General features: G+C 52.0%; 6 protein-coding genes and 1 non-coding gene across 7 annotated transcripts; 4 read left to right on the top strand and 3 right to left on the bottom strand.

Annotated features, from left to right (window-relative positions):
* Window positions 1-295: 295 nt before the first annotated feature.
* BDP81DRAFT_437231 (uncharacterized protein) lies at window positions 296-2,792 on the top strand. Its single transcript, XM_060591206.1, has 5 exons — window positions 296-1,447; window positions 1,555-1,811; window positions 1,863-2,257; window positions 2,313-2,378; window positions 2,424-2,792. Exons 1-5 carry the CDS (start codon window positions 450-452, stop codon window positions 2,688-2,690), a joined length of 1,983 nt encoding a protein of 660 aa, XP_060440693.1. The 5' UTR covers window positions 296-449; the 3' UTR covers window positions 2,691-2,792.
* Window positions 2,793-6,620: 3,828 nt separating this feature from the next.
* On the bottom strand, window positions 6,621-7,157 carry BDP81DRAFT_464439 (uncharacterized protein; the record flags this gene model as incomplete). The annotated part of the gene is made up of 1 exon (XM_060594151.1): window positions 6,621-7,157. The coding sequence occupies one exon, from the start codon at window positions 7,155-7,157 to the stop codon at window positions 6,621-6,623; it is 537 nt and encodes a 178-aa protein (XP_060440692.1).
* A 4,292-nt stretch (window positions 7,158-11,449) lies between these two features.
* BDP81DRAFT_t292 lies at window positions 11,450-11,560 on the top strand. Its single transcript has one exon. It is a non-coding gene; the product is annotated as a tRNA-Ala (tRNA).
* A 403-nt stretch (window positions 11,561-11,963) lies between these two features.
* BDP81DRAFT_409793 (uncharacterized protein) lies at window positions 11,964-14,307 on the bottom strand (the record flags this gene model as incomplete). The annotated part of the gene is made up of 2 exons (XM_060589091.1): window positions 13,720-14,307; window positions 11,964-13,267 (listed from the first exon to the last, which is right to left on the bottom strand). Exons 1-2 carry the CDS (start codon window positions 14,114-14,116, stop codon window positions 11,964-11,966), a joined length of 1,701 nt encoding a protein of 566 aa, XP_060440691.1. The 5' UTR covers window positions 14,117-14,307.
* Window positions 14,308-14,884: 577 nt separating this feature from the next.
* On the top strand, window positions 14,885-17,085 carry BDP81DRAFT_437221 (uncharacterized protein). The gene has a single exon (XM_060591205.1). The coding sequence runs from the start codon at window positions 15,132-15,134 to the stop codon at window positions 16,920-16,922; it is 1,791 nt and encodes a 596-aa protein (XP_060440690.1). The 5' UTR covers window positions 14,885-15,131; the 3' UTR covers window positions 16,923-17,085.
* A 1,249-nt stretch (window positions 17,086-18,334) lies between these two features.
* BDP81DRAFT_329586 (major facilitator superfamily transporter) lies at window positions 18,335-20,354 on the top strand (the record flags this gene model as incomplete). The annotated part of the gene is made up of 5 exons (XM_060585328.1): window positions 18,335-18,446; window positions 18,534-18,734; window positions 18,829-19,190; window positions 19,260-19,551; window positions 19,633-20,354. 5 exons carry the CDS (start codon window positions 18,335-18,337, stop codon window positions 20,352-20,354), a joined length of 1,689 nt encoding a protein of 562 aa, XP_060440689.1.
* A 108-nt stretch (window positions 20,355-20,462) lies between these two features.
* BDP81DRAFT_106492 (uncharacterized protein) lies at window positions 20,463-23,416 on the bottom strand. Its single transcript, XM_060581430.1, has 9 exons — window positions 23,096-23,416; window positions 22,650-23,007; window positions 22,338-22,498; window positions 22,130-22,264; window positions 21,944-22,065; window positions 21,444-21,836; window positions 21,187-21,381; window positions 21,035-21,127; window positions 20,463-20,977 (listed from the first exon to the last, which is right to left on the bottom strand). Exons 1-9 carry the CDS (start codon window positions 23,131-23,133, stop codon window positions 20,571-20,573), a joined length of 1,902 nt encoding a protein of 633 aa, XP_060440688.1. The 5' UTR covers window positions 23,134-23,416; the 3' UTR covers window positions 20,463-20,570.
* Between the last annotated feature and the right edge of the window lie 1,493 nt (window positions 23,417-24,909).

Genomic DNA, 24,909 nt, shown 5'->3' with positions numbered 1-24,909 from the left:
CTGGCAGCATGATTCATTGGTTGACTCTGGCCCAATCAGATATATTCATACTAATTCAACTGTACTGGACCTGTGCAGGCCAATGAAATCATCGGCTTTGCCGCTGTGCCACTCCCTGCGGCATTTCTTCCATACTCTCTTGCAGATGTTTTGCAGGTTCGGTTATGGGCGGTGTCATTTTGTCTGGGACCTTTGGCCATCTTCGATGGGTTGCAGTAAATTGAAGCTGAATCTCAAACTTTTGAAAGTGAAATGGCCCAATCTCACCCCCTGATACCACACCCTTGTCAGAAGTTAGCTTGGATGGCACGTGTCCCCAGTATCTGGTCTTTGAATCATCCTAATTTCTTTCGCACCACCTGTTCTTGCAACCTAGCACGACAGCTTCCTTTCTCAGTACAGCGAAAATTGGACCACGAAAAAAACTCAGATTTATAAGTTAGTTCGCAATGGTGCCCGAAGACGAGGAGATCACTGAGCCTGCCGCCTTGATTAAAGACCTTATATATCATGGGAAATTGGTCGAAGCCCCCTCAAAGCTCACACCTCGCAGACGAAAACCTCACGTCGATGACAATCAATCAGTGGGGACTATTTCAACATCATACTCCAAAGCCTATTCTACCTTCTCAGCCCCTAACTTTGACTTCCACATGCATTCTCCATCGGCAACGACCCCGACCACATCCCGACATCAAAGCCCCACCCGGCTGACATCTGCACCGAATCTAGCTATGGAGCTTGGTCTTGTTGGAATTGGAGAGCATGTCAAGTCATTGCCCTCAGGCAAGTTCACCGCAAATTTGCCGATTCTTTCTCGGGATCCCCACCTGCCAGAATCTCAATTCTCCCGGGACGGAGTAAGTACTCCGACTGGTACCAACGCCGCGGATATGACACCGATCAGCTCTCCAGAGTCCGACTCTGATTCTGATATCTGTCGCTCTGATCTTGATCTAGAGAGAGCCGCCAACATTGCATTATCTCGTTGTTTTGGGGTTTGTCTCAATCGGCTCAGTCGTCCCGTTCGTGTCATTGAGGCATTCTCCAAGTTCAAAGATCAGTGCGCCGAGATTCTGCGAGAAGAGGAATCATTTTCAACTATTGACTGGGATGACGACGGCTTTTCTTGCTACGATGTCGAAGTAGGCGACGCGAGCAACGGCAGTTCAGGGTATGACGAGACCTCAAATCGAGCTCAACAGTCAGAGTCAAGGACAAAGAAGCGACCGGCCGAAGAAGAAGGTGGCGACGATGACCATGACGACATTGACCAAAATCCTGATCAAGACCAAGGGCCGACAAGAAGAGGGCGCAGTAAGAGACGACGGATTGGGTGCCGAGAGGATTACAGTTGCCCCTTCAGAAAACGCAACCCCTGCAGATTCAATGCTCGGGATTTCGATCCCTGTGCCAACAAATCCTATAAAGATATGGCGGAATTGAAGTAAGTTTTCAATGCTTTGCCATCCTCCCGCAGCTGATGCAAAACATGGAATATTATCTCCTACGCCATCATCTCTGAACTAGACCTGACTTGGCACAACATCGTAGGAGACATATCAGCGCGGAGCATGGGAATCAATCTTGCACTTACTGTGGGCAACCACGAAGGGGCGAAGACCACCCACCTGAAGATTGTCTTCACAACCGGCAGTCGAACCCCAATCCCGACCCTAAAGACCCAGAAGATGGCGTGGATAACCGCAAAGATAAAGTTCTCAGAAGCCGTACTGCCGGCTGCAAAATCCAAACCTGGCGTCAATTGTGGAATCTACTTTTTCCTGATGATGAAGAGGTACCATGCCAAAGTATGTGACACTTCCATTGTTACGTAGACTCCTGCTAAAATATTGCTATAGGTTTTGATCCTGTTATCGAACACCATGATATAGCCGTTAAGGGATGCAAGAAGTTTGTCTTGAAGACTGCCAAAGATATCATGGATTTCGTACACCAAAGTCCTAGTCTTTCAGTACAGGTCCTTCAGGAGATCATACACAAAAGGACCAAAGATCTTCTTCAAGGCTCCAAGTATGCTGACTATGAACGGTACAACATGGAGGAAAGCAGCGATTCCGTCCAGATCCCAACGCCGACGAAGGGCAAGTTTGTTGTCCCGGTGATGCACGACCAAGTCTACTCCGTATTGGATGATGGTGAGTCCCCAGTTATTATCGCCACGCCGCAACCTTCCCCACAGGGTGTAGATACAATACCCAATAGTACATCAACAGGGTCAAAGTTTTCGTCTTCAGTAAGTCCTTCCAGTGGCCTCGTGTAGTGGTGCTCATACTGATACTCATGTGAAGATCATCCGTGAACGACCGATTGCACCTAAAATGGAGCAAGGCCCTCCACCAAATGATTCTCAGAAGGTTAGTTTCTACCGAATTCCACTCCCCATTGACTAACATGTCCAGGCCTGCCTAGCACCTGGGGCGTTCTTGCAAAATGGGTCTCCCATACATGTATCCTCTGGAGACCATCAAGCCCCCAGCCTCCTGGATCTGGATGCTGGAAATATTCTCAATTGGTCAGACATGGACCTGAAGAACTTGGGAGGGTATTTTTGGGATGATTTCGTGAATATGGGAGATGTAACCGCCGAAGACCCCTGGATGTCTTGCGTGAAACCAGATCCAGGACCGAGTTTCCGGCCTTTTGGCGGTCCGGGCAATGACACCTAAAGTAGACCTAGTTGTTATTTAATCTTTTGTCTTTCAAGTAGCTAGTCGTAGTGAATTCATATTCAAGCTTTCATATTAACTTTCATAACAGGCTGTCTACCAAACCTTCCAGTTCTTCTCGTATCCCATCGGGTGCCAATGGACAGCACTTTCGCCAAGACCACGAAGTGCCCACTTTTTGCCCATTATTACCCCGCATTTAAAGGGGTACTTGACGATACGTCACTTATCCCTATGCTCTTTTACCTATTATCACCACTATTACTTACATTCTGATTGATGCTGTGGTGTCTTCTGGTGATTCTGATACCTCGATTGCTTCTAATACTTCTGTACGTAGCTGTATAGTAGTAGAGGTCTACCTAGAAGACCTTGCTGCTGCCTGTAATATAGACTGTACGCCAGAGCGCTGTGACGCGGCAACAGTCCGGCCCCGCGAACCTCCGGCTACCGAGCATGGTTATCCGGGCTCCTTCCGACCCTTTGACGTGCCGGCCCGGGCCCAGAAGGTACGGGGGCTGCCGGCCAGCCCGCCTGATCTATTCGTCCAATACGTTCCGCAGAGCCTCGTGGAGCAGTGGGCTCAGTGGACGAATGCAGCGCCGTCGTCGTCTAGGGAGGGTCCCCCAACTAGATCGGCAAGGGTGAATTCATGGCGGAATACTTCAGTAGAAGAGATTTACCTTTTCTTAGGGATCCTATTATATATTAGGATTTATAAAGAATCTAGATTATCAACCTACTGGTCAACCCAGTAGCAAACGGAGGATCCTATCCACCTATTTACGCGGTTCGTTTTTAGAAACCGATTCCAACTACTACTTCGGCGGCTGCGGATATTCAACACTACTGAATTTCAGCCCGACCAGCCCGACCAGCCTGACCAGTCCGGACAGCCCGGACAGCCCAGCCAGGGCCGGGGCCGGGGACGGGGACGGGGACGGGGACGGGGCCAGGCCCAGGCCCAAGATCAAATGCCAGATGTATACCGAAAGGTTAACCAGTGGTCAGCCCACATCCAAGAGATTAGGGATTCACTCTATACAACTAGTTCAGATCTTACAGTTAATGAGGCTATAGTCCGATTTGAAGGTCGATCTCTAGAGACAACAACGATTCCAACGAAACCTATCCTAACTGGCTATAAGATCTGGATCCTTGCCCAGTCTGGCTACTGTATACGGTGGCTATGGCACGTACATGGAAAGGGCCCATACGCATTAGTCCCCCAGGCGCAGCCCGCCCAGCCCAGCCTAACCCGGTCGGCTAGGCCAGCTGCTAGAAAGCTAGCTCTGTTAACACCAACGCAACAGGTAGTAACTACGCTTGTTTCCCTACTTCCAGCTTCAACCTACCACGTATTTCTTAATAACCTCTTCGCCTCTATACGTCTCTTCCGTACCCTACAGAATCAACAGGTTGGAGCTTCTGGTACCTGCCGGAAGGATAGTGGGATAGACGAGATCCTAGTCGCTGAGAAAGAGACTGAAGGACGGGGTATCCCCTAGGGTAAAGTATACTATATCCCTACTTTAGATGGGGAGGTAAGCTGCCAGCCTGCCCACCCCAACTGACTAGTAAGCAGGTCAACCAATTCACCTGGAAGGATAATGCCCTCGTACTCTTCCTATCAACTATCTTCTAGAATGGCCAGGAAGTTTTTCGCAGCCGCCGCCGCCCAGCTGGGGATTCCGCTGCTAAGAGAGCTTCCCGGCAAGTCTTTGGCCCGGATGTACGTAAGGACCTACTAGTTCCTAGGGCAATCGATGAATACAACCATAAGATGAATAGGGTTGATGTGAGTGACCAGATGAGGTCCTACTATCAATATAGCCACCCTATTCGACGAGGAGGCTGGCAGTCAATTGCTTGGAATTTCCTACTGGAAGTGGTAGTTGTGAATAGCTTCCTGCTACAGCTCTGGGTAGCCCTAGGTGGCAGAAGATCAAAACCTACTACTAATGGCGGCAGCTGCTTACAGCCTAGCTTATCTAGCAGTTTGGCCCATTAGCGATCGGGCGGAGACTATCACGGCCTAGACGGGCTATAGATAAAAGGAATACCTCTATTCTATGGGAATAGCATCGCAAGGGATCACGAAAGGTATCTTTACTTTGTAGCTATTGTGGTAGTAGGAAGGTTCTAAACCAGATATCTGGGAATACCCTCACTCGGCGACGACGGCAGACAACTCGAAAGGGTTGCTTAGACTGTAATGTACCGTTATGTAGTAGTAAAATTGCTGGTACCTCTGGCACACCCAAAATCTATAGGAAATATAGGTATTATAACCCCACTGGTTAGTTTAATAAATTTGCAAGCCCTTATTGGCTCTACCCCGCTCTTGGCGAAAGTGCTGTCCATTGGCACCCGATGGGATAAGCACCAACCGTACAGTCTGGTCCTGATCCTACTGGCATCTGTGCAATCTAATCACGGAGACTATTGCTCAAGCCCTAAAAAGACTCAGAACTTGCCTATGGCGGAATGGCGGACAGCAAATATTGCACGAAAGCTCCGTCAACCAGTCATGTCGTCGAGCCTCAAAGAGGTGGGCAATTCTTGTCTGTGCCCATAGTGTCGAGAGAACAGAATCAACGTCGAGGGATTGAAAGTTTTGATACCGGAAGTATTTGCTGCTCCTAGGAAACAGATGATCAGTGCCAACCAAAAGTCCAAGAGCCTGTCAAATGTCGCGATCGTGCCCCGTCAGGTAGCTGTCAAAGTACGCAACTATTCATGCATCGGCAGCACGAGGATGAAAGCACAGCCACAATTACCGACACCAAGACCTGCGAAACGGCAAGAATACGCTGACAGTCATACAAGATGCAACGGGCAAGCTTTCAAAAGCATTAAATATGCGACGCAAATTCAGCCTTGACAGTGGGGTCATCCCTGAACTCTTCATGCACCCTTACTTATCCCACGTAAAGCTCGGTCGAAAGGCAAAAGTTGGCGAATGCTAAAAGCTTCCCTCCTGACCATAGGGCTGATGGTGGTTGGGGAACAACCCTGCTGATACGTAACGGCCCGGCCCCGAGCTCATTGGGCTTTTCCTCGTTGGGTTCAATGTTCAGTCTCAGCTGCGTTGCAGCTGACTTACACTTTTTGCCTTTCTGTTGGTTTACTCTGTAGAATTTTGCGCTAGGTTCGTCGTTAGGTTGCATTGTACGCCCGTTAGCCCGGGTTTCTAGACCCTTTGGTGTAAGGCATCGTAGAGTAACTGGTGCAAGTGAGAGAGTGGCTATGGTGATCATCACACATCAATACCACATCGTTTATTCTTGCGCAAGAAACGTCACGAGGTTAGTTCTATTGGCGATTTCTACGCTCAAGGCCAGTGCTATACGTCAAGGACTCTAGAAGACGTTAGGGAGATGAGGAGGATTACGTTATACCATGGAAACGCTCCTGCTGAACATGGCCTTCGTATCCTATGAGGCCCTGTTGATTATCCCAAACCAGGTGTTATGACGACGGGTAGAGCTTGCTATAGCTACAACAAAAATGTGATTTACTATTGGGACAGTCGGAATCTACATGGAGCCTGAAATGAGCTGCCCTTAAATCACGAATGCTTGTATTAAGCCGCGCGAAATTGAAATCAGACTTTGAATTAGATAAGAATAATTGAGATGCTACGAGTTCCAATCTCGCATTACCATGGGAGACTCGCTACGGTGGGTCTGTCGTTCACGAAGTACTCCAGAGCGAATACGAAATTGTTCGATTCGATTACACGATCCTCCTCTTTCTCGGGATATTTTCTTAATCCGCGTACCGCCACATCACACCGTCTCCCTACCCCCGATTTCCTTTCACGTCTCATAGTGACAATTTCTTTCACCATCCACGTCTCCCGTATTCACCAGAACCCGTATTTCCTGCCGCGATACCCAGCACGGCCGTCGTACTGATCCCATTCCTCTATGCCGAGAAGGTCGCAATAGCGCCATCCAAAGCCTCCGTAAGTGCACCGGTACTCTGCTGGGCAATCGGGCGGGCGAGGGCGGGGACTTTGCTGAGGAGGGTGTCACCGAGCGCGCCACTGCCAGACTTTTGTTGCATCAGAGCATCCTTGACGACGGAGGTGACGCCGAGCTGGTCGAACACGGGCTTCTTCTGAGAGAGATCGCCGAGGGTAGTCTGGACCTGTGTAACGAGGCCGTCGGCAGTCTGCTGAAGACCAAGCGCGCCAAAGACACCAATGTTGTCGGCGCCGTCGATCATGGATGTAGCCATGACGAGAGCATCTTGAGCCCCTTGAGCTGCGGTGAGGACCGGAGCCACAGAGTTGGCGTCGCTCGCGGAAATTCCCTTGACGGCGGTGTCGAGCTTTTCGAGGGAGCCCTGGACCATGCCGAGAGCGGTGGTGATGGTATCCTTTTGGCGAGCAACAAGAAGAGGAGCAGCGGTGATCGCCCACGCCTGGAGGGCGACGAGAAGAACCTGGAAGCCGAGCATTTTCGAAGAGTAGAAGTTATTAAGATAGTACTAGAGCGGACGTTGGTGGAATACAGGATTCGGAGATCGTTGGTAGGTAGAGATGAGCTTAAATAGTGGAGAGAACGACAACGACTTCCAAACCAAACTCGGAAATGGTGTGCGGCTCTTAGTTTGATTTTATCAACATCTGGGGTAGTGTAGCCAAGGCCTATTCAGCGCTTGTTTTCTCCCATCACTTTCCATTTCGGGACACACTGGGGGGCGGAGAGGCTTTCCTGTGTTGAATGTGTGTGGTCTACAACTACTTTTCTCTTCCAGCCTTCCTCTTTGGGTTATGAGACGCAAAGGAGGTTCTTGGTGGTTCACCCTGACCGCATGGGGGTCCTAAAATGGTACTTGCTTGGGACGGCTTGACACGCTTACGTCCATGTAGCGGTAGCCACAAACCGGCTCCGGGCGCCTACCAACCGCCACTGTCTAGGAGGGAGGGAAGCGTTATAACTCATCCGAGTTGTGGATTGCTACTGATGCGTGGGATGACATCTCGATCTCGAGGGATCAACCCTGGCATCAAGGGTGGAGGTTGAGTGGGCTCGCTGAGCCGCCGTTGGCCCTACATCTGGCTTCTAGGAAACTATCGCGATAAGCTCATGAACGGGGTACTTAGTGAACTGCGGGGGTAGCCAATGAACTCGAGCCTCTCGGAACTTTCCTAGCTTTCTCCCCCATGGGTAATGTCTGTTCTTTCAAAGGGGAAGCACAGGCACGACGTTGATCAGGCCTAGGGACGCCGTTGGAGCCAGTATGGTTTTAGTATCAAAGCTGAAACGCTTTATCGCGCGGACCGGCCGTTGTTCAGTTGAAACAACCAACAGAGTTGTGTTAGTGATGCGCCAATCGCAATTCACCAAAGCGCCCATTTAGCCAGTCATTCAGTAGTCATGTCAACTAAACGCCAGCAAACTGCCAAACTGCCAGAAAACCTGACCGGATGGTCCCTCGGCAAGGCTCCACGATGATGACGCTCGTGATTGTCGGCTGCGCCTGTCAAAAATTGGGAAAGGGGTGGTGTCTCCCGCCAAGCTGCCGGTTGCCGGTTTGGAACTTTCAGCCCTGCCCATTCGCACTCGCTTAATTGCCTTGACAAGCTGGCAGCCCAGAAACAGGTGGTCTTGATGGGTCGACTCACCTGATATGTTCAAACGGCCTGCCGGCCTGGGAAGTGAGCATCTCAACGGCTCTGCTCCAGACATCCCATCTATTACCTCATTAGGGTAGGCTCTGTATGTACGCTTGGATCGGGCAGCCTTCCCGTCCCATCAGGCAAGGGAGGCCGGCAATTATTTTACGCCCTACGATGGGTCATAGGCGGCATAGGAGATCAACCGGCACGGGTATCGAAAAAGCTTAATGTCGGCGAACGGTTTGTAGATCAGGAGGCCTTGCAGCCTGCAGAGCCGCACGCACGCCTAGACGGGTACTCTCATGCTAGAATGTGTGAGGAAGCCTGCAGAGACGGCGCCACTTATGCAGGCTTCACCTTAGCCGTCGCAGCCATGCACGCAATGTGGAAATATCGATGGCGTTTCCCCCCGGATGTTCGTCTTCCACGACTATGGTCATATTAGACGGCCTTCCCCACACGATTTAGATGACCTGTAGGGCCAAACGAACGGCTCGGATTCGGATGGCTGACAAGGTCCATTCTATTTGAACATCCCAGTAGTTGATATGATCGGAAGTCATACTCCGTACTCAACTTGCCAAACTTCACTTGTAAGAATGGTGATTGAGAGTGCTGGGAATTGGGAACTGATCCAATTGCCAAGTGCTCTGACAACCAGCCAATTAGTGACACGGTGAAAGGGTCTGATTATGACAAGCCTTCGGAACAGACTCCCGAAGCCACCTAAAAGCACGTTTTTGTCTCCAACGCCAATTCGTTCGGGAGATTTCAGTTGAGCTTGACTCAGAGGAGTACCAACAAGTGTAAGTTAAACAGGTGGCTAAGTAACATATTGGGTCTGAGGACTACCGCTCAATGAGGCCGCTTGGTTCTGACGGTTCACAGCCGGGTCATTCTTTGGAAGAATCTATCTCTCCTTGAGAAAGGCTATGAATCGGCCCGATGGGAAGTGGTGGTTTGATTCCATGGAAGTAAGTAATCACGGCCAGTCTCGGGAGCTTTATAAAACGAGTGCAGTATGTCCTGAAAAGGAAATTGTATCCAAACTGCCCATCATCAAAGTGTAACATCCAGTCCTATGTGGCGCCGCCGCCCAGACCTCAGACCTTCCCCATTCCGGTGACGCGAGATTATTGACGTTATCTGCCCAGCGAGTCGTGTCAACTGAACCAAAAACCCTGGAGCTTTCCGAGCTCGACCTTTCCGATCTTGCAACCGTTCTGACAGGTCGGTACCGAACGGCTCTCGGACGTTCCGAAAACCCAGCTTGGCCTTGCCCCAAGTTCTTGGATGGTGCTTTCTTCTTATCATCTTACCTTTGTGATCTTGTTTCTCTGTCAAAGACTTACCAGGGCCACGATGAAGGATCAGAGGGAACCGAAATCGAGCTGATTGCATCCAGTCACCCTCACAAGACTGGCGAGTCAACTCCTGACAAGCGGCTCTGGGGTCTGAATCATCGCATTCGCACAGCAGCTGAGCCGAAATACCTGGACCCGAAACAGGGTCCCTGATAGGGTGTTTCTGCCGCTACAGAGAGGCACGGAAGTGTCCCAGGAGATTCTTCTGCGCGCCATCTGACACAGCCTCCGAGTCGTGTTGTCTGACGTGTGGAGGTTGATGAGCTGGTGAACTGCACGACCAATCAAACAAGCTCTGTCGGAGCCAGGACCTGACTTACACGTAGGTCTCAACTGGTCAAGGCCCCACCGGTCGGGAACTGGGCAGAATTATTCTCGACCCCAGTTCTGGACCTTCAGACACAAATGTTGACGGGTGATGAAATTGAATGGATGACGGGAGTTTCTCCCCGGAAGTTCAAAGGAAGAAGTGCTCTGCAACAAGGGGCAACTTTGTCGACTAGTTCCAACTTTGGGGCATGCATGGATGTGGACGGGGCGTAAGAATCAAGTGGCTGCCAGTCGCAACACAACTTGACAGAAAACGGCGCACTAACAGCCCGTCTTCCGGGCCCATACCATGTCCTTAAGCGCAATCGGGTAGCAAGCCTAAGTAAAGTTGATTTGGCCCATCATAGTGGGCGAACAGCCCCGTCAGCCTGTCAGGAGGTGTACTATTAGTTGCTACTCTCGGCCTGGGTATCGGGCTGACGTTCCACATCTTGGACATTAGTCAAGGCAACACCGACTTGCTTCCTATGCCGATAGCTTTGGAATATTTTCTTTTGTTCGGAAGACAAATTGAAAACACATGTATTGCAGAGATGCATCACGGGTTCATACATGTGAGCTTAGCTGGAAACAGTACGAAGTTGGTCCTTGTTAGTTGAAGTCTCTACCTGTTGCGATTTGAGGAAATAAAGACACAAAGCTGGAAACTGGAGTAGAGGACTTTTGAGTTCCGACCACGCACGCCAGCATGCGAACTCAGTGAACTCTATCCTCGAGGGTGATCAACATAGTTGAGGTTAGTAAGGGATTTCAAGACTCTGAGTTTTCCGAATAGTCTTCCCGCGTGTTTGATCCAAAGTAGGCTTTTCTTTTGAAGCTCGATCCAATCAACTCGTACCTACACTCTCTCATTCCAGAACTTTGTTCTTATTCCCCACAAATGCAATCATCTAAAAGCTTCAGCTGTGCCAGCTCCTGGACCCTAGTCTGACGTTCACCCTCTAACCCATGAGTTTTTGTTTATGTTGGTATTCCTATCACAGGGATGTTGGTTCGAACCGTAGGGTCCTGGGGGTGACGAAGTATCCATATCTCTGTATTGATTGATTCTGTGTAAGGAGTAGAAGGGAGATTCCAACCGGAGGTTGGGTGGGTAGTCGAGGTTTAAGTGTACCCCCTCAAGGTGGCCCATGCTCTGCCCCTACTCGCGGCCGAATTTGACTTCCAATCCGACAGTTTACTTCCTAAATAATCCAAGAAAACTCTTTCCTTTATGTTGTTTACTTGCAACCATCGTGAAGTTCTCTTTCCACCGTCGGCCCACTATCAACGCCTTCGCCGACGGTACCCGGCAGGCAACTCTTTCACATCACATCACAACCCCGCACAGCACCGCACACTAATTACTCTCCACTAACTGTTGCACAGAGACCCATTCTGTTATCCGAATGCATCCATATTCCCTCATCCGGCTCAGACTTCCATCAATCATCGGGCGCTTGGTCTAGGGGTATGATTTTCGCTTCGCATCTACATCTGAGCTTCCTGTGAGCTTCAGATGCGCATTCTGTGAAAGGTCGTGGGTTCAATTCCCACAGTGTCCAATTGTTTTGCCTGACTTGACGATGAGGCACTTCTTTTGCTGCTTACATGAGTTCTGGCGGGGAATTGAAGCATCCTTGTGTGGGTGGCACTTGCTTGATTTGAGTGGGTGTCATGATAGATAGTACCTACCTAGCATGCAACTAGGCAAGAATCGAGCCGCATCATCACTCGGATTCCCGGCGCCATTTTGGCATCATCAATTCCTTCAGCGTAAGGTTGTGGAAAGAATCTGACTATGATCCTCAGTTGCTCAGATTTCGTACAAGTAGGGAGACGATGGCCGTGTTGATCAACTAACAGCTATGGATTCTAGGGTAATTCATCATGTTCTCTTGGCATCCTTCCTCCATCTTCCATAGAACACCTATGATAGATAGCCTGCTGCCTATTTGCCTATGTTGGCTACTGGATATTGGGTGAGGGCATTCCCGACGTGCTCAGATCGTCCACGCACATGTGGGGAATGTAGTCTTCAGAACAGGTGCTTCGCCGTTGCTTCTTGTCTTTCGTAGGCTTCGATATCACCATAGCCTGGTAGACGGCGTCGGGCTCGGGCTCTGAAAGGCATTCCACGCTGGGACCACTAGCTCCCGCAGCCGGCCGGCTTGCACCAAGTTCTCCGCCAGTCTTTCCGGTAACCTCATCGTCAACTTCGGATGGTGCTGGCGCGCGAGTTGCACGGCCATTACTTGCTGGACTCTGGAATACAGAACTGATCTTTCGTGTGATTTGCTGCATGAAACCTGGCTCCGTTTTGCGACTCTCTTGTACTAGAGGATCTGCGAAATGGGCAGACCGCCGCCTGCCATTCTTGGGCAATGGGTCTGATGCCTTCGTCTCAGGGCGTGCGTGCAGGTCTAGTAGAGCCTCAGAGCCTCGGCGAGAGGGCTTGGTTTTGGTAGTCGCAGAATCATCCGACGTGGGAACTACACCATGAATCGTACCATGGTCAGAATCTCTCTTGGCTATTTGTTCGCTGATGGGTGCGATGCTGCCAAGTCTAGCGTCAATTCCCAAATGATACATGTTGACCTTGTCTTTGTCTTCATGTTCCAAAGTGACGAGGCTGGCAGGGGTGCTCAGCCATTCATCCGTGCAGTGTCGCTGTGGCAGGCTAGGGAAAGAAGTAATCGAGGAAGCCCCATCATCGACGCTGGATTCTTTGACGTTTTCCTTTTGACGATTAGACTCGTTTACAAATTGAGAACCGAGCGAGAAGTTGCGGAAGTCAGGGGCTTCTGATGCAGCATCGGAATCAGAAGTCCGACTGAGTCCCTCGATGATGCTAGACACATTGAACATGGAAGAGTTAGTCTGGGACGCGGCAGATACCGGCGGTTCGGGCTCATTAGAATCCGGCCTTTGATCAACTTGATCTGCCTGTTGGTCAGCGAGCCATCGTATATCGGTAATACTGTCGCGTGAGACAATCGTGGTGATAGGCGGAGGCCGAGCTACACTTCTCGACCGTACTTGACCATCAGTGGCGCTTCGGGTGAAGAATGAGGCCTCGGGCTCGCTGATGGTGGTCGCTGGATCAGCTGCCCGAGCAGGCTGTAGCTCAATGGCAGTTTTGAGGCAGCTCGGCTTCCTGGCCAGTCTTGTTTGGACCAGAGCGTCAGTCGCTTGCTGGTTGTGGACAGCATCCTCCATGGTGGTATTGTGCTTGCACATTTCCTTGAAAACAATCTCCACAACGTCTTGTACTTGATCATCGGTGAGTACATATTGGCAAGAGGCTTGATTGCATGTCGTTTCTTCCTCGGGGCCGTTTGAAGAGATATCCTGCGTCCTTCTTTGACCGGCAAGACGATTCCGTACCTTTCCCATGATTTGCTGCATCAAGACATTGGGCTTTCCCCAAATGCTGTAACCAGACCGTCTTGGGGTGTCGGAAAGATGCTCGGACCGGGATGAGTGTCGGCTATGACGAACATAGACGGAGCTGTGGCTGCCTGAAAGGTCGCGTCGGCCTCGCATCGGTCTTGTCGTGGTGCCCTGTGGAATCTTGGCGGTCCCAGCCCGACCTAGATCATGGTTAAAGCTCCTTGATGGCAAGTCCTGGCTCTCGCCGGCAAGACATTTATTTCCTATGATAACGTTGATTAGGAACAACTCGACAAGGTTTCTCAACAAAGCATGCCTTGACCTAAGATACCTGACAGATTCCCTTTGGTGATGGCCTCTGCAGCGGCCGGGGGTAGACAGTGATTGTGGGCCTGAGCTCTAGTCTGGTCTATGCTCATGCATCTTGATGGCCGCCGGAATACGGGGCTGGCTTGAGGAGCCCATGTCATGGTTTCGACGTCTCCATCGCTGAGCAAGCTACAGTCTAGGATAGTGGGCGGGCCCGGGGGCACGATGGATGGACGTCGGCCTAGATCGGGGTTCCTCTGTGTGGTGGTCGGGTAGATGACGGTGCCATTGTGGCACGAGGGAACGAAGACGCCGGGTAGCTGAGTTATAGCCGGAGGTCGATTGACGGATAGGCTGTGTTCTCGGGTAGACGGCGCGGTGCGGAACTCCTCATCGTCAAAGTCTGAATGTCCGTCCATTTTAGAATCGGTGGAAGGCTGGCAAGAAGATGAAGTAAAGTTACACAACAAGCATACGATAGTACGGAGGATCAATAAGAAAAAATAGGCAAGTGGCTGCCTCTAGAGGGCATCAAATCAACGCCGCGGGCTGTCATCGATTTACAGGCGGGTGTTGTTTGCTAGGATTGTAGTCGTGGATGATGTTGCGGAGATGTTAATGAGGGCGTGTTGAGAGACGAAGATGGTACAAGAAGGCCAAGATAGGTGCTCGGCAAAGGTTGGAGGAAAGAGCGGCTCATGGCGACTTCCTCGTTCAGACAAAATATCCCTGGCGGCAAGTTGGAAGGAGCTACACGAGTGTCACCGTGACCCCCGCTGCCCGTAGGGCATTGCAGGGCTTCTTGGCATCTCATTCTCAAAGATTCAGGACGCAGGTAGAGTATTTATTCCTTTGAATGAGCATCAGTGAAAGCCTAATGCAAGTTGACTATAAAATCTAAAAAAGAGTTCACCACCGGTGTGGCTACATCTCTTGGTGCTCATGCTGGGATTCGAACTCGGGTATTCGCTAAGCCTGTCGTCGAGTAGGCTGGTTGGAGATTTGTTTGTTGACCATTAACCACTTCACCACCCAGCCAGTTTGACCTGACCCTCGACCTAGAGGGCGCCTGCTGGCTGGTGATCGGAATGGGCTTGGAGGCACCTATATACCTTGCTTGGTGAGTCGGCGGTGAACACATCACGAGCATGGAAATGGGAATGAGATGAGATGAGATGAACAGGAGTGAGATGACATAAACATGTAGAAGTGGGGTCACAGTCGAAAATAATCTGGACCAATTGAAATCCCTGCGCAACACAAAGGGTTTTCGAGGGGATCGGCAAAATCCTCTAGCAAAGGAGCTTACTTTTTTTTTTTAGTCTGTCAAGCTCTCCCGCTGCCATTCATTCTTTTTGACGGGCAACGACGCTCCATCAGCATCAAAAGTCTGCTCCTTTACTCCTCCCTCTCCCTACGGTACGGTAATATCTAATGATGCTCCCGAGTGCTGCTCCGACTGCTTCTGATCCCGCTGGGCCTTCCAACACCAGCAGCGCCTACACGAGGTTGCACATCGCTCCTTTCGACCAGGACCTTTTGAAAGTCGTTATCCCGGCTGCAATCCTGCCAAACGCCCGGAACATTTCCTTCCACACAATCGAAACCTTCCCCGAAAAGCGCTACGGCTTCGTCGACGTCCCCGAGGCCGACGCTGACAAGATCAAGAAGAGGTTGAACGGCGCTGTGCTGAAGGGCTCCAAGATGCGCATCGATAAGGCCCGCCCCGCCGAGGACTACATGCCCGTGGCCGAGAGTGAAGAGACGGGCAAGAAGCGAAAGAAGTCGTCCAAGGAAAAGGAGGAGAGAAAAAGGCAGAAGCGCGACGAGAATGTTCTCGAGGGCGTCGAGCTTCGCGATCGCAAGGTCAAGCGGGGTTGGACCGTTCCCGAGGAGGCCAAGATAAGGGAGAAGAAGAGCAAAAAGGAAAAGGGAGAGAAGAAGGACAAGAAGGACAAGACAAAGAAGCGGGAGGAGCGCTCAAAGTACACCGACAGGGAGGAGTGTCTGCTCAAGACGAAGCTGCCTTCCAAGCAGCTCCCGGCGGCTGCCGACCCCGAGGATGAAGGCGATCGCAAGAAACGCAGGAAGAAGGCCAAGGAGGTGGTCATCCACGAGTTTGAGAAGACGACAAAGTTCCCTACGTTCCTCAAGGCCGCCAAGCCTGCGCCGACCGAGAACCTCACCACCGAGTTTGTCGAAGGGAAAGGATGGGTTGACACCCAAGGGAACGTAATCGAATCGGCCAAGACTAGAAGAACGGCCACGGCACCCGTCCCCGAATCCAAGGCACCCAAGCCACCGAAAAAGACCAAGGCTCCCACGCCGCCGCCTGTGGACGACGATACTACGAGCAGCAGCGGCAGCTCGTCCGACGATGATACTTCTTCGGACGAGAACTCAGATGAGGAGGCAGAGCCGGCCAAGGTCACGGAAAAGGTCAAGGCCACGGCAAGTGTCAAGGCGGCACCGGTGACACCTGCAAAGCAAACGCCAAAGGCACAGGCTGCAGATGATGAAGACACTAGCAGCGATTCATCATCATCGTCCGATGACGATAGCTCTGATTCCGATGAGGAAGTAGTAGTCGAAACTACAAAGACTTCTGTCCCTGCCAACTTCGACAGTCCGCTGTCCGCAATCAAAGCCGCCGATGCATCGCGGCCCAGATCCGCCGCTTCCAACGCCAGTCTCACTATCAAGATACCGCCATCGACTCCGGCTCAAGTCCACCCCTTGGAGGCTCTCTACAAGCGGCCTAAGCAAGACGGCAACGAAGCTGCCGAGCCCGCCAAAGAAGCCGAGCCCTTCAGCTTCTTCGGGGGTGGCGGTGACGATATCGAGGAAGACCAAGACGTCGCAGCGACCAGCCAAATGCCCATGACCCCATTCACCGCACAAGACGTCGAGTGGCGCAACGTTAGAAGCGCTGCACCCACGCCTGACACAGCGCACCCGAACCACACGAAGCCGTTCTGGGCCATTGGCCACGAAGGCGACGAGGAAGAGGAGGATGACGAAGAGACCCGGGAGGAAATCGAGGCGACGTTAAACGCGGAGCGGAACGCCGACCCGGAGGGCAACAGCGGCCCCGGAGGCGACTTCCAGAAGTGGTTCTGGGAGAACCGCAGAGACCTCAACCAGTCGTGGATGAAGCGCCGGAAATCGGCTGCCAAGGAGAGGCGGCATCGCGACAACAAGTCGCGCGCTTCCAAGGCTGTATAGAGAGCATTATTGGGAGGGCAAATACACTGCGCAGCATCTATAGAATCACAACGTCTTGATCTTTCCTTCACTGGCCGCCACTTACAGCTGATATGTCCATCATTCGTTAACTGGGAACCGGGCGCGGATAGGTCAACCCAGACAAATAAAACAACGGCCATCCCTTTCAACAGCGATATCTCGCCTTGCCGCAGCAAACAGAGCACGAAATCTGCTCTTTATGTGTTATCATCCGGCCACATTCGGCTCCTGCCCCTCCCCTTGCTCGCAGTTGGGGTAAGATAGGTAAGATAAGACAACCCCGGCTTCCCCCGCCTCCCGTTGGGAGAGATTCAGGGATTCTGGGAATAGCAGGGAAGGGATATCATAAAGCTCCGTCCGACTACATGTAAACATCTTGGCACCCGGAAAAGATCCGTGAGTTGACCAAGCCGTCTGGATCTCTTGGCCTCTTGATAACTCTCCTTCCAGCGAGGCACAGGGACGCATTATATCAACTAAAGTTCAAGATCCGGTCTTCGGACAATTCGCCGGCAAGGGGGAACATCAACGTCGGCCTTGGCCCCGCCTTGTCCCTCTCCCGCCTTATCATCCCGCATCTCAAGTTCTTGACAACCCCTGCCGCCTATCAACATCCCTCTCCCGGCCGTCCGCTCGTCGGCAAAGATGCGATGCGGATTCACGGCGCCCTCGATGGAACGTCAAGAACACCATTCCGGTCTTGTCTCGCTCTCCCCCCTCCAGCGTCGAGTATCATTACCCGACGCGACGGTACTGTTTTCGCCTCCAACCTCTTCGCCGTTGGAGATGTCTCTCCCCTCATTGGTGTCTTATCTCTGCTCCCCAGATGTCGTTAGTCAAACGTCCAGTCTCTTCCGCTGAGATGTCAAAGATGCAATTGGGCAAAGTCGCACACATCTTGAAGACCCACGCTGCCCATCGTCCGATGCAGAATCACAGGGCCCTCGTGCATCAACCACCGAGCCACTTTCCGTGTTGGTTGCCGTATTACGGTAGTTCCCACCAGGATTAGCGACGCGGTCGGCTATTTTGCGCTCAATGGAAGCGATCGACCCTCCAGATCTCTGTCTCCCTACTTCGCCCTGCCCTCTCCGCGGGAATCCTTATCTTGACTCTTCAACTGGTGGTGGTCGAGGAGGGGGGTTACGTTGCACTTCGGCAGTCGATATTGACAGCCGATATCCGTATCTGCACACACGCAATAGCACAGTAGCATTGATGCTCATATAACATCCCTCCAGACGGCCAGCAAGCTATGGCCAGTTCCCTTGGTGGTAGTAGGCAAGCCAATGTGAAAGAAGCCTTGATCCTCTCGTTGAGATCCCGTCGTGAACTCTAACCTTCCCTCCTCCTCCCCCGCCCCAAGGTTCCCTCCGTGAGCCGTCGCAAACATGACCTCTCAAGACATTGAGGCTCCCGCCGTGGATGAGAAGAAGATCGCCATCGTCTCGGACAAGGACCAATCCGACACCACCAGCGAGCGAAATGGCGAGACCGACCTTGGTAAGATCACGCCTTTCTATCCCTCATGCGACGGAACCAGATCCCGCTACCTCGAGAAGCGATTCATGCTAACGATACTCAACACAGTCGCCGTGGAAGGCCAGTACACAAAGGAGGAATACCACAAGCTCAGGAGAAAGGTCGACAAGTACCTCCTCCCCCTCATGTGGATATGCTACGGCATCCAGCAAACCGACAAGACGGCGCTCGGCACCCAAGCCATCTTCGGTCTCCGTCAAGATACAGGACTCAAGGGCCAGGAGTACAGCTGGCTCACAACAATCTTCTGTACGTCCCACCCCTACGTCTTCCCCGTGACATCCTCCCTAGCTGCCATCATGTCTCCTAAACGGAAACCACGGCTAACAGAATGATCATCAAGACATCACATACATGTGCTTCGAATTCCCAAGTAACATCGTCCTCCAGCGCTACAAGATGGGCCGCACCCTCTCCGTCTACATGATCTGCTGGGGCATTATCGTGCTCTGCATCGGCTTCGCCCAGAACTTTACGCACCTCATCGTCCTTCGCGCGCTGCAAGGCGCCTTCGAGTGCTGTATCTCGCCCGGCTTCATGTTGTTGGTCGGCACGTGGTACAAGACGCGCGAGCACGCTTCGCGGTCCCTTGTCTTCCAGAGCGCGAATGCCGGGTTTGGAGTGATTGCCTCGCTCATCATGTATGCTATCGGCGTGTCGACGCAGCATAAGGAGGGGGCTCAGCCGTGGCGGTATATCTCTTTCGTAAGTTTGTTCGAGGACTGCTAACTCGCCAATGGCGGTTGTGGATCATGTTGCTAATGAGCATCGTAGTTCTTGGGTAGCTTGACGACTGCCATCGGATGCCTCTGCCTCTTCCTCCTGGGCACGCCGTCCGAGGTCCGGTGGTTGACGCAAGCCGAAAAGGATATGGCAAGCGCGCGTATCATCTCCAACAATACCGGCCACGACCGCACTGCCATCAAGGGGTGGAAGTGGAAACAGGTCGGCGAATGCTGCCGCGACCCCATCTTCTGGTTTGCCGGCATCAACGCCTTCCTCACCTCCGTCCCCAATGGCGGTCTCACAACCTTTGGCAGCATTATTATAACTTCCTTTGGCTTCAGTATGAATCCCCATCAACCATCCTCTTTCAACCTTCTCCGTCGCATGAAAAGCCATACTAACATACCTCCTTCTCTCCCAGACAACCTCCAAACCATCCTCATCGACATTCCCCGCTCCGTCATGTCCGTCATAATCTTCATCTGCGTCGGCCTCCTCACCAGCAAAAAAGCCGACCTCCGCCTCTGGATCATGGCCACCTCCGTGCTGCCCCCTTTCGCAGGCTTCCTCGGCATGTCCCTCCTCCCCAACGACCCAGCAATCAAGTGGACCAAATGGGGCTGCTACTTCATCACCGTGCCCTTTGTCCTCGGCCTCTTCCTCGCCTGGACCCTGATCCCGAGTAACATTGCCGGCCGCACCAAGCGCACCATGACGTCCAGCTTCACCTTTGTCGGGTACTGTGTGGGCAACATGGTTGGAAGTCAGATCTTCAAGGCGGCGGATGCGCCGAAGTACACACCGGGCACGATTGGCTGCGCCATTTGCTTTGGGATTCAGTTTATGCTTATTCTGACGTGGCGGCTTGTGTTGGTGAGGAGGAATAGGCAGAGAGATGCTGCTATGGCTGTTGATGGGTTGACTGTGGAAGAGAGGGCGAAGAGGGGCAAGGAGCTTGGGGAGCAGGATTATACTGATTTCGAGAACCCTTATGTGAGTATTCCTAGTCTTGTTCACTCTCACTTCTTGGCTAACATGAAAATGGCAGTTCCGTTACACACTCTAAGTCTTCTTCGACTGGATTACAGTTCAATGGTAGTTGGCATAGAGACGATAATAAAGCGATATGTTGAGAGGAAGTAGAGTCCCGGTAACGAAGGGTATAGTACGAATTCCACCACAGAATACCAAAGAAGACATGATAGACGTTCACCATCATTACATCCTTGCAAAGTCGTCTCCCGAGTGATGTCTAGAAAAAACTTCCTGCCACACTTCTGAAACCACCGTCTGTCCACAATCGCAAACACCAACCCAGCATTCAGCTACCCATCACAGTTCCCCTCCACAAACAATAACCTACTCATCATGAGGCACTCCCTCCGAATTCTCATCATGATACAAATCAGGACACCTCGCCCCCTTCTTCTGGAAAACCCACCTCTTAATCCACCAAGGCAACACAGTCTTGAGCTGATACGAAGCATGCGTCCGCTCCGGCACGCTAAACACATAATCAAGCTCCTCGAGTGACTTTTGCTTCGTCTCGGGAACGAACAGGAAAATGAGCGCGAGGGCGACGAGGTTCAGGCCCGCGTAGAAGCAGAACACGCCGGTGGACGTCATGGCGATGAGCATGCGCGGCAAGGTGAGGGAGAGCACGGACGCCCAGAAGTTGTTGGTCGCCACGGCCCAGGACATGCCGATTTCGCGGTGGGAGAGGGGGAAGACTTCGGCGGAGTACATGAAGGGGACGGGGCCCTCGCCTAGGGGGAATTGTCAGCCAAAGAAGCTTGGTGATGGTGAGACTTGAGGTCACATACCTGGGGAGTAGAAGGCGGCGAAGAGGTAGACGAATGTTGCTACTGCGGCGATTCTGGCGGTGCTATCATTGATGAGGTAGCAGAGTCCAGCGGCTGTGATACCATATTAGCATTCCCACGCAACGTGTTGTTAGCATGAAGGTCTGACGTACTGAGCAGAGTCCAGAACATGTTCGGGAAAGTGAACAGCAGAAGAGTTCTTCGACCAAACGTATCAATCGTCCACACAGCAGGCCAGGCGAAGGTAAAGTTGATCAAGCCGAATCCAAAACTAGCCCAGAGAGCTGTGTAGTCGCTGATACCGCTCTGCTTGAAGATGGTCGCGCTGTAGAACGAGATGATGTTGACTGAAACAGCATGTTAGTCCCCCATGTCTTGTGAAAGAAGGCTGTCTACGGATGGCACTTACTTCCACACATCTGCTGCGCAATCATGACAATACCAGAAGCCCATGTCGCCCGCCTGATCCGAGCAATCGTGAACAACTCAACAAAGCGTGTAAACATGTTGCTCGTGACCTTGAGTCCGGCCTCTTTGACCATGGTCTCCTCATACTCCAAGAGCGAATGGATGTAGTACAGATCCCGAGCAGCCTGGAGCTCCGTATTGCGCAGGCGCTTAAGCGAACCCCACGCCTTGAGATGTCTGCCCTTCTTGAGATACCATCGAGGAGACTCGGGGCAGAAGTAGGTTCCGATGACGAGCGGAACGGCTGGGATAAAGGCAGATCCGAATTGGAGGCGCCAAGCGATCTCACCCGTCTTACCGACAATGAGGTTGGCGCATGTGCCAAGGAAGATACCTTGCGAGAATTAGCGTTTCTGCAACGGTGGCACGCCAAGAAAACACCAAGAAATTCTGTCTCTGGCCGATCTCTTGGTGTTTCTTGGGAGGAAGTGAGAGGCTCACCGAACGCAGTCCAGACCTGCCAAGACATTACCAAGCCGCCACGGATAAGAGTGGGGGAGTTCTCGGCGGAGAAGACGGGGACCGTGACTTCTTTCAAGCCCATGCCGATGCCTAGCAACATTCTGTGCAAGATGCTGTCAGTATCACGATGCCACGGTTGTGGTTGTGTTGGGGTGTCTTCCTTACCTACACGCCAAGAGCTGTCCCCAAGTCTGCGACAACGCCATACCAAAGGGCGCAAGCAGAGAAAAGATGGCCGCGATGAAGATTACACCGCGACGACCGAGAAGGTCATTGAGAGGATCGGAAATCCAGCCAGCGCTGTTCGCCATCAATCAGTATGTCTCCCCTTGAATGAGCAACCCAACGAGGGCACTAGAAGTAAGCTACTCACAATAGACAAATCGTGATGTAGGGCATGGAATTTACAAGGCCGATAATCCAACTATTCTTCGCGCAATCACCCTCGCTGGCGACTGGCCCGCAGGCCGAACCCGCCGTGTCAGGGATGCCGAGCGCAGTGGGAAACGACAAATTGGCGCCATTGGACCCGGTCTGGTGCAGCGCCGTTAGCAAAACTAAGCTCCCGGGAGATCATGCGGAATTTGCGGGGAAGCCGAGCGGGAAAAGGTGGACAATAAGAGGGGAAGACGAAGGACATGGCATGGTGAGGGGGGAAGGATTCCCGAAGGAAGTGTCCGCTTACCTGATCCCATCCTTGAATAGCCGCCGCAATAGAGTTGAGAATGATAGTGTAATACAGAGCCCAAGGGTGCTTCCACCGATGCGTCACCTCCTGGCGCAGCGCGTCCCTCTCCGCTTCGTCGAGCTCGTCGATGGACTCGAAGAGCGCCGGGTTCTGCGCTACGAGGGCGCCCTTTTTTAGGAGCGGTAGGATGTCTTCGGGTAGGCCGTGAGCTTGCTGGTAGGTTGTCACCTGCTCGAGGAGCTGTGCTTTGGGGATGCCCTTGAGGGGGTTCTTGATCTCGCCCTCGAGATTCTGGGTGAGTTCTGCGATTGACTTTTTGCGCTCGTCGTTGTGTTCGACGCCGTCCTTGTGGATCCTGTGGGGGTCTCTTGTGTAAGTTGCGTTGCGGAGGGACTTCACGGTGCAATGATGGGTGTGGATGGTTCGGATCGGGTGCTACGTACGGTGAGTCCGTCTCGATCCTCTTCTCTGGTTCCGCCATGATAAATGTGGTTCACAATGAAGAATTCCTGTAAGAGGCTGCAATGAAGCTGTGCGCTTGAGAAAGTGGCTGCTGTGAGTGACGCAGTTGCACCGTGCCGCTCGATAGTTTCAAGCCGTCCGAAGGGAGGGGGGTTCAGATTAAATATCCAGAATTACCCGTCCAACGTCTGAGGGGCCGTCCCTGTCATCTGAATCACCCTGTCTCATCAACCACATGTACTTATAAGTAGCGGGCATCGGTTGAGCACGTAGCCGGGGTGTTGGTTGGGCTGGGGATGAGCAAGGAGGCATACTTTTGAAAGGGAGGGTGATAGCCGGGCATGGTCGTATGAGTTGTACATCATTGCAACATCTCACATTGCATCCGGGCCACCGAGGCAGACCAGTGAAGCAAAGTCATTGAAACAAAGCCTCGCTAACAAGGCCACCAAGTGAACCAGCGACGCCTCTAATCTGCGGGAAGTGAGATGCGAGCGCCCCGAATTGGCCTAACGCTACTAGAGCTCCCTTCGATTCTATGCGGGGTCACAACAGGCGTGACAGGCTATTTCATGCAGCTTACGCTGTAAAAAGCTGCAATGGCCTGTCTGTCTGGCCATTGAGGGGGTACTTCACCTTGCTTTTGTTGGTCGCGTGGCACTCGAGAGAAGGATTCTCCTCCTCCTACAACGGGAAAAGCTTAGAGAAGCTTGGTCTGCGACAAAGTACCGCGATGTCAGTTGAGCAAAAATGTTTTGGAAGCTCTCTTCGGCCAATCATGTTTCGATCCCATCGCATTCTGCGAGGGATGGTGGGAGTGGGATGACGATTGCTAGCACGTTGGGACTTTGAGTAAACGTATGTGGCGCACCCTCCGCAAAGACGCCTTGTAAGACAGGGGGTGAATCTGGGGACGCCCCGGGATCTGACCACACGCACCAAAGTCCCTTGTTTGGTAGGTATTACTGTCAGACAGCCTTGGATGGGTGAGACAAGCCAGACAAACGCGCTCGAAGCTTGCCAAGGCTGAATTCGGTACGTTTGGGTGATGAACGGCGATCCCCGCGCGGAGTAGGTAGCAGAAGGCTCTATGCTTTGAGGTGTTGATGAGGCTTGCACGGCAGAATCTCGCAGCCTGTGTCACCCCACATGTCGATCGCTCATGGCACAAGGCGATGCAAAGTCCTGAGCAGATTGTTGAAATCATAACTCAAGGAAGCCAGCTTGTGTCGCAGCATTGTCACCGAGAGTAACTAGAGCAAGAGAATGTGAAGTATGAAAATGGAAGACCCTGGGTGATGCGAAGCTTATCCACGATGTCTTGCTAGGAACCATTGCCCAGGCTGTAACTAAACTTCAGGAACAACTGATCGGCGTACACAACTCGCCGATTCGAAGGACTTCATCTTATTCAATGTGATCGGATGAAACATTTAGTAGCAGCACTCTAATACCACATCTTATGGATCTTCGGTCTCGGTAAAGATCAGGTAAGCTTTAGTGTCGTCTTTACAACCTTCTAAAGTTCGCGGCCGGGAGGCTAAGTCAACTTAGATATAATTTTCGTATCAATACGACAAGTAAACATGGCACGCTTTCATCTGTATCATGAGAAAGAAACTCAGTGTATTTCAAGAGCCGCCTATAAATACTGTAAAACGAAACTAGCGATACAGAAAAGTCTACTCTAGCTTAAGTGTTGTCTGAATAGCCTCTTGTCTGGCAGTCATATGCATGCACGTTGACAAGCAGATTGAGAATAACGAAAACGACATCGCCGACTACAGGAGTCAAT

Source organism: Colletotrichum phormii, assembly GCF_030913505.1.
Source record: "Colletotrichum phormii strain CBS 102054 chromosome Unknown BDP81scaffold_23, whole genome shotgun sequence".
NCBI classification, from domain to species: domain Eukaryota; kingdom Fungi; phylum Ascomycota; class Sordariomycetes; order Glomerellales; family Glomerellaceae; genus Colletotrichum; species Colletotrichum phormii.
The sequence above is the reverse complement of the archived record's forward strand: the minus strand, read 5'-3'. Positions and strand labels throughout refer to the sequence as shown.

Excerpts from the sequence above, each read along its gene's own strand:
- BDP81DRAFT_106492 (XM_060581430.1), bottom strand. The coding sequence starts at position 23,133 with ATGGCGGAACCAGAGAAGAGGATCGAGACGGACTCACC. Across the intron at positions 22,499-22,649 it reads CTATTCAAGGATGGGATCAG|ACCGGGTCCAATGGCGCCAA; the intron begins GTAAGCGGACAC and ends GCGCTGCACCAG. Across the intron at positions 21,837-21,943 it reads GCAGGTCTGGACTGCGTTCG|GTATCTTCCTTGGCACATGC; the intron begins GTGAGCCTCTCA and ends AATTCTCGCAAG.
- BDP81DRAFT_437231 (XM_060591206.1), top strand. The coding sequence starts at position 450 with ATGGTGCCCGAAGACGAGGAGATCACTGAGCCTGCCGCCTTGATTAAA. Across the intron at positions 1,812-1,862 it reads TGAAGAGGTACCATGCCAAA|GTTTTGATCCTGTTATCGAA; the intron begins GTATGTGACACT and ends ATATTGCTATAG. Across the intron at positions 2,379-2,423 it reads CACCAAATGATTCTCAGAAG|GCCTGCCTAGCACCTGGGGC; the intron begins GTTAGTTTCTAC and ends TAACATGTCCAG.
- BDP81DRAFT_437221 (XM_060591205.1), top strand. The coding sequence starts at position 15,132 with ATGATGCTCCCGAGTGCTGCTCCGACTGCTTCTGATCCCGCTGGGCCT.